Source organism: Cucurbita pepo, unplaced genomic scaffold (assembly GCF_002806865.2).
Source record: "Cucurbita pepo subsp. pepo cultivar mu-cu-16 unplaced genomic scaffold, ASM280686v2 Cp4.1_scaffold000747, whole genome shotgun sequence".
Taxonomy (NCBI): domain Eukaryota; kingdom Viridiplantae; phylum Streptophyta; class Magnoliopsida; order Cucurbitales; family Cucurbitaceae; genus Cucurbita; species Cucurbita pepo.
In genome coordinates, this window is record NW_019646962.1 from 1 (window position 1) to 7,562 (window position 7,562).

General features: G+C 33.8%; 2 protein-coding genes and 1 long non-coding RNA gene across 3 annotated transcripts in view; 1 reads left to right on the top strand and 2 right to left on the bottom strand.

Moving 5' to 3' along the window:
- Nucleotides 1-1,745: 1,745 nt before the first annotated feature.
- On the bottom strand, nt 1,746-5,755 carry LOC111785794 (PITH domain-containing protein At3g04780-like; the record flags this gene model as incomplete). The annotated part of the gene is given in 8 exon segments (XM_023666178.1): nt 1,746-2,140; nt 2,904-2,981; nt 3,077-3,123; nt 3,232-3,289; nt 3,380-3,428; nt 4,112-4,235; nt 5,445-5,531; nt 5,704-5,755. Coding segments are annotated over 8 exon segments (531 nt in total). The 3' UTR covers nt 1,746-2,091.
- LOC111785795 lies at nt 3,509-4,105 on the bottom strand. The gene is made up of 2 exons (XR_002813707.1): nt 3,956-4,105; nt 3,509-3,849 (listed from the first exon to the last, which is right to left on the bottom strand). It is a non-coding gene; the product is annotated as an uncharacterized LOC111785795 (long non-coding RNA).
- A 1,189-nt stretch (nt 5,756-6,944) lies between the features above and the next one.
- LOC111785796 (probable ribose-5-phosphate isomerase 3, chloroplastic) overlaps nt 6,945-7,562 on the top strand; it is a 6,589-nt gene continuing 5,971 nt past the window's right edge. The window contains exon 1 of the mRNA XM_023666179.1: nt 6,945-7,556. Within this exon, the coding sequence (XP_023521947.1) occupies nt 7,047-7,556 (510 nt within the window). The 5' untranslated portion in view covers nt 6,945-7,046. The remainder of the gene's footprint in view (nt 7,557-7,562) is intronic.

Sequence of the window (7,562 nt, forward strand, 5' to 3'; positions counted from 1 at the left end):
GGTTAGTAAAGAATTATTTATAATTTAATCGAGCACTTTAGATACATAAATATGCATCTTTTTTAGTAATATGTTCATATGAAACGATCATTTCTCTCTTCCTTAATACATTATTTACAATCTACCATAAGGGTATTTTCGTCCTATCTTAATCTTAAAGCGCCTTTTAGTCATACATAACCTTTTTCAAGTGGGGTATTTAAAATTACTAATTTATTCTGACCATACTACTAATATACAAGTAAAGATCAAGAAAAAATTATTGATACATTAAGCTATTAAACTGTATTTAAGTTGATAAATATTATTGTATTTATTAAGATGTACGTTGTTCGATATAGAGATATATCGAGTAGTATCTCGACATGTGTTTAGAATTTAATTTTGGAGGCGTCGTGTTCGATTATTTAATAATAGAAAAAATGAGTAAAATTGGGGATTGAGTTGAGAGAAAATGAGTGGGCACAACGACCAGCCGCGGCATTCAAAACTGGCTGTGCCCATTAATTCATAAGGACAGTCTTAAATGTCACATTTGCCCATCTATCTTCTTCTACAACACAATATTTTTAAATAATTTGGACACCAAAAGATTGATAAGATATGTCTGAAGAATTTATTGATAAGGTATGAATGATACATTCAAAATTTGTTAATATTTTAATAAGACTGTTCAAAAAATTTGATGAATCAAGTCAACACAATACCGTTTGAGTTGGTTTAAATAGATGAAAACTATGTGAATTTTGGTGGTTCACCGGTTCCCTAAAACTAGATTGGTTTGAACCAAATACGAATTTATTATTTAATTTTTTTAAAAATACATTATTTTTTGCTTGAGATACAATTATATATCTATATATATATATATAAATAATTTTATAATTATTTATTCTTAAACGGCTCAAAATTAATTTTTAAGATACAATTATACACCTATTCCTATATATATATATATACATACATATACGTATATAATTTTTATTTAATTTTATAATTTTTTATTCTCGAAAGACTCAAAATTAATTTTTAAGATATAATATATATATATACACGTATGTGTATCTATATGTATGTATACATATGTGTATATATACATATGTATATGTATATTTATTCTCGAAAGACTCAACTAATTTTTAAGATACATTTATATATATATATATATATATATATATATATATATAATTTTTATTTAATTTTATAATTATTTATTCTCGAAAGACTCAATTAAAATTGATTTTTAACTATTTAAAAATAAATAAATAGATATTTTACGAACCTAACATTTTACTTTTTATTAAAAATAAAATTTTGAATGATCCGTGTTGAATTGAGTTTTTTATTTGATAAGAGTAAAAAAAACATTATTATATCTATATTCGGAAGAAGTGAGATATCTCGACTTACTTTTTAATATTATTGAATTAAAATTTTTAAAAAGTACCACTAAACGACAGTAATAGACATTTTGAGTATTATGAAAGCTCAAAAACTATATCCAGCAATTTTTTAAGGTTTTTTTTTTTTTTATTTAAAAAATAGTGAAATTTAAACATATTTTTGTTTAGTGTTCATAGAAATTCATAACTTAGGACTGTTTACAATATCAAATCTATAAAGAGTAAAGATGAAGAGATATTGCAGCAAACCTGAAATTCCCACATAAAGATGATCTTAAAGGGCCATTCATTAGTTTGGTTGGATCAACCTATTGAGAATAAACAAGAAATCTTTTCAGCACATACTAAACCAACGCCCCATGTATTCTTATAAAATGGCTGACTCAATCTCAACCATGATCATCAAGCAGAGCTAAAAGTTAGAGAGTTTATCACCATTGATCCTCCTTGTAAACTACCTAACAATGTGCATAGGTGTGATACATGGAATGAACTACGCGCCACTGATCGAACAAGTATACAAACTCGTCAAAATTCTAGAATATGACATCAAAACCCATTAAATAGTTCTTATCTTTACTGCAAATTGATCTTTGATATCAATTACTCATAATCATAATCATATGAGAGAGAGGGAGAGGGAGAGAGAGAGAGAGAGAGAGAGACCATGATTCCTCTCTTTTTGCATTCAGTGATCCTCGATCTTCTTCAGACCCTTCATGTCAGTTGTTTCAACCCTGCATAACAGATCAACAACTTCAACACTTCACCAAGCATAAGGAAATAATGAAATGGAGTTGAATGTTGTTTCCTCTATTCCAATCCCATCATGGATCACAATCCCAAAATGTGCGATATAAATTTAGATTACAGTATATGAGATGGTCTATATAATTCATGGAGGACTATAGTTTGTACTTGATGCTATCCCCTAAAGCAAAAGACATGCATTGCTCATCGTGGAACAACATACGAAGAAAAGAACTCGAGAGGACTATTTGTTATCTTACTACTATGGTTGCCAATAAGAAATGCATATACTAATTGTAAGATCCCACATCAGTTGGAGAGGAGAACGAAGCATTCTTTATAAGAGCGTGGAAATCTCTCCTTAGCAGACACGTTTTAAAAGTTTTGAGGAAAGCCCAAAGAAAACAATATCTACTAGTGGTGGGCTTGGACCGTTACACTAATTAAATAATCTATAAAGAAGGAGGAGGTTTAAATTCTTTGTCAGCCAACATCAAGTAGCAAAACTCTAGAATGGAATTTCCAGAGATGAACTATCTAAGCATTGCTTCACTTATTACTTTCCTCGAAAATGCGTCCCCTTTAAATGTACGTTCATATGCTATTACTCTATTGGTCAAAGTAATCTAAACATAAAGTCATCTCATCTAAGCTTGCTGATTGTGCAATGTAGTAATTCAGTTAGACATAGCAAGATGAAGATAAAATTAACTCAAATGAAATATAATGGTAATTGTTAAAACAACTTACGTTGTTCCATACAAGGCAATCTTTTGAACTTTTGTAACGTCAGCTCCAGATTGGTTATCCTCTATAAAAATTGTCAAGCTGATAAAAAATTGAATAGTTCAGAACAATCAACAGGGACTTTCAATATACGATCTAAATGAAGAAAACTAACTCTGATGACAGCAATGACTTACCTACGAACATTTTGAAATTTCACGTACTTTACAACTTCTGGCTTTCCCTACAAAGCATAACAATAAACAATGATCTCCCAGTTTCTGTGTATAGTCTCACCTAAAGAGTTTTCCATTTTGTGATGAGATACAGATACAAGTATGGGAAAATCTACCGTAAGATTATCTGGGGAGAGCACAATCGTGTCACTGGGAGGGTAGTCATTGACATTGCTGCAACGTTCATGAAACAAACAATCATCAGATTATAATATTTAGAAAACACTTGCACCAAATATTAACTAAAGAAAACAGTTCGTTTACCCAAATCCCATATTCTCCTTGTTTGAGAAAAGCTTTACAGTCCTAGGGCCTGGAGAATAACCTCAATATTAAAACCCTGTGATTTGACAGTTAAGCAGAACAAAATACAGAAAGGTGAAAGACAATATGTACGTTCTTGACGAAGTGATACAGTACTTTTTTCATTTAAAATGAGATGTTGCATATATTCTTTGAATAGAAGAAATACATAGCGGTGCGAGAGTAAATAAAGGGCAGGGAGGATTAGGATTAGATATCCTTCCACAGCCAAGAATTACTAGAAAAAAGAAAAAAGAAAAAAAAAAAAGAACTTCTCGATTGAATGCGATTAAGTAAAGAGACAATTACAAAAGTTTTTGATATAAAGCACATTTATGCACTCCGAAACTCAATGTTGTGTTTCTATCCAACCCTGAAAATTTTTCCATTCCTCTGCCCGTAGTCCATTACTCCCTCACCACAGCAAGAAACTGCAGTACAACAAGGGATTTACAAGACTAGAGGACTGTTATTTTGAGTGGATAACCCAAAATAACAATAATCAAATAGTAAAAATTTAAAATGGAACTATCATACCCTCAGTGACCACGTTGGATTGTAAGCCACGTTACAAAATTGTTATGCCAATAGATGAGATGAACTACGATATACATGCAAGCAGTACTGAAATACTCAGGAGAGAAGAAACCATGAACTAGAATTAAAAAATGGTGTAATAGATAGAGTACTCACCTTCCTCTTCAGGTCCCTTAATGACCAAGGAATGCAATTTAATGACTTGGTTAAAAGGTATATATATCAAAAGCTGCTCATCTGCATCACTCTCCAAAAGCAAGCTATCATTATCCCTACAAGTCTAATTTAGGAAAAAAAAAGTTGCTTCAAACCCTCGGTATAATATTTCCCTGTTAGGAATAAATTAAGGGGAAAAAGAGAAACCTATTTTATCATTAAAAAAAATTATTTTAGGTTATAGTATCATTTTTGTCCTTCCACTTTGGAACTTGTTCTATTTTAGTCCTTCTTTCAAAATATTCAAATTTAGTCCAAAGTTGAAGAACCAAAATGATATTTTGACGTTTATATTTATAATACATCAAATGAATGTATAAGAAAAGTGGCCCAAACAAATAGCAATCTAAAAACAAAACCTGAAACAAAATTACAATAGGTTGGTCCAATAGATAAAAATAAAAACATAAGATATAATTTCATAACACTTTAGATGAGAACACTGGAATATAGAGATATTAAGATGTTCCATATTTCAAGACTCTTTCAAGACTACCCTTAGAATACTTTATTTCTTTTCGAGCCATGGATTCAATAAATTTGTGAAGACATTTTTTGCCATTGATTCAGACCCTAATCATGGAAATTTGGGTTAACAAGCACCTTCTCCACCTCATCCCTACAATCTTTGGGAGTAGTCAAACTAACTCCAAACATGTGCAAAAATCGTTCTAATTTTCACAACAAAGCGACATCTCTATAGCAAATGATCAGCATCTTTTATTGCTTTCATATACAACACACACGACTGATGGCCCAAAACCATAGATGAAGGCTTTTAGACGAAGTCTATGGTGTAAGTATAATCTACCCAAGGAAATCAGGTAGGTGAAAAACTTTATCTTCTTTGAGATTTTAGCCTCCAAAATCAGAGTGAAGAACCCAACTACGCGTACTACTAAAACAGAGAAAGATTCGACAAATTTCGTAACTCAATATCACAAAGATGGCTTATAAGATGAAAAACAGAAATCAATGAATTGAACAACATCTATTTTCAAAGGGAATTATTCGCCAACTTGACCCAAAGAGCTAAATTTATATTCATCAACTTCCATCTACCTAGCCAACCTTGCTGACCTCCATATTCACAACTTCCCATCTCTTGCAATTAGAAAGGAATAATAGATGCAAATTATATTGTGGAAGAACGCGAGTCTAACTCAGCATCATCTTTAACTTCATAAAAATGAATTATTTAAGAAATTCAAAAACAACAATGAAGTACGAGCAACTGACTAACAGCTCGAGTCAAAATAATAATAAACAGCACCTGGTTAAGAGCATTTGTAAAAGTGTGGCTGAAATTCTGGTTAAGGCACTCAACGCCAGACCAATTAATGAAGTCGGACAGATCAACCTGGTTAAAAACGAAGCATCAGTATGAGGAAAAAGAAAAAAAAAACCAAGCTTAAAGCAATACAATCCTGAAACTCCCAGCCAGATTCAAGTTTAAACATCATCCATAATCATTTCTCGAAAACTAAGCATGAATTTAATAACCAAACGCCGCAAGAACTTGAATCACTCACCTGATTCCGATGAATAGCGGTTGCAGATGCGGCAGCCATAGCTAATCGAACGAGAGGAGAAGCAAAAAAAAAGAAGGAAAATGGGAATGAATTCTGTGTAAATTCCAATGCGCTCAAAAGTGGTCGCGTGAGGAGGCGGAAAGGTCCGGTAGGAATCGCCTTTTGACCCGAATCTTGGTCGGGTCATACCCAATAACCCGACTCCATATTCTACAAGCTTGTGGGCCCATCAAGAATCTAATCCCCCTCTAAACCCTAGATGCATCGTTAAATCATAATTAATATATATATATATATTTGGTTAATTTACAAATTTAGTCATTAAGTTATATCATTCACAAATAAAATATATATATATATATATATTCTTGAAGTGATTCATGAAAAGGGATTGATGGTTTTTCTAAGGGTAAAATTGTCTTTTTACTCTTGGGTTATAAAAACGTCAAATCTCTGAAAAATTACTCGATCTTGTCTCACCTTTTATCTTCTTTTCGATAGTTTTACAGAGCATTACGAGCTCAATCCATACCCTTTTAAAGCTTGAATCAAACTCGTGAAACGATCCACAAGGGAATGATTGAGCATCATGGTATGCATTTCATCAGCATCATAACGTCGAAGTTTGAGTGTGTATTTCATTAGTGTCTGAACATCAAACGCCACGTAAAAATTTGAGTTTCGAGGTTATAGACCTAAGTGAAATCTCGTCAATTCGTCCTAACTTAAGTCTCAAGGTTATAAACCTAAGTGAAATCTCGTTGATTCGTCCTCACCTAAGTCTCGAGGTTATAGGCCTAAGTGAAATCTCATCGATTCATCCTAACCTAAATCTCGAGGTTATAGACCTAAGTGAAATCTCGTCAATTCGTCCTAACCCAAGTCTCAAGGTTATAGACATAAGTGAAATCTCGTCGATTCGTCCTAACCTAAATCTCGAGGTTATAGACCTAAGTGAAATCTCGTTAATTCATCCTAACCTAAGTCTCGAGGTTATAGACCTAAGTGAAATCTCACCGATTCGTCCTAACCCAAATCTCGAGGTTCTAGGCCTAAATGAAATCTCGTCAATTCATCATAACCTAAATCTCGAGGTTATAGACGTAAGTGAAATCTCGTCAATTCATCATAACCTAAATCTCGAGGTTATAGAATAAAAAATAAATGTCCATTTCACAAATCAAACCAAAAGCTAAAAAAATTTCCTTCTTTTTTATATAATAAAAAATAATAAATAAAATTGGAAATTATTTGGCCATCGGAGTTTGGATAGGGAAAGTGGAGAGAAAGAACGAAGAAGAAAGAACACAGAAAAGCTCAAATCCCTAATCCCTTTCTCATCCATGGCTTCCCTCTCCTTTATCTCTCCTCCTTCTCTCTCCTCCTCCCGCCATGTTTCCTCCATAGCCAACCTTCTCCTCCGCTCCCCAAAATCCATAAATCTCTCCGCCCATTGCCGACCTCTCTCCGTCCAAGCCCGCTCCGTCTCCACTCTCACTCAAGACGACCTTAAAAAGCTCGCCGCCGACAAAGCCGTCGAGTATGTCAAGAGCGGCATGGTCCTCGGCCTCGGCACTGGTTCCACCGCCGCCTTCGTCGTCGCCAAGATTGGCGAACTTCTCAAGAGTAATCAATTGAGAGACATTGTTGGAATCCCTACCTCGAAGCGGACGGAGGAGCAAGCTAGGTCATTAGGAATTCCTCTCTCTGTCTTGGACGACCATCCGCATCTCGATTTGGCCATCGATGGCGCTGATGAAGTCGATCCAGATCTGAATCTCGTCAAAGGCCGCGGCGGCGCTCTCTTGCGTGAGAAAATGGTGGAAGCCGCTTCCGATAAGTTCGTCGTCGTCGTCGAT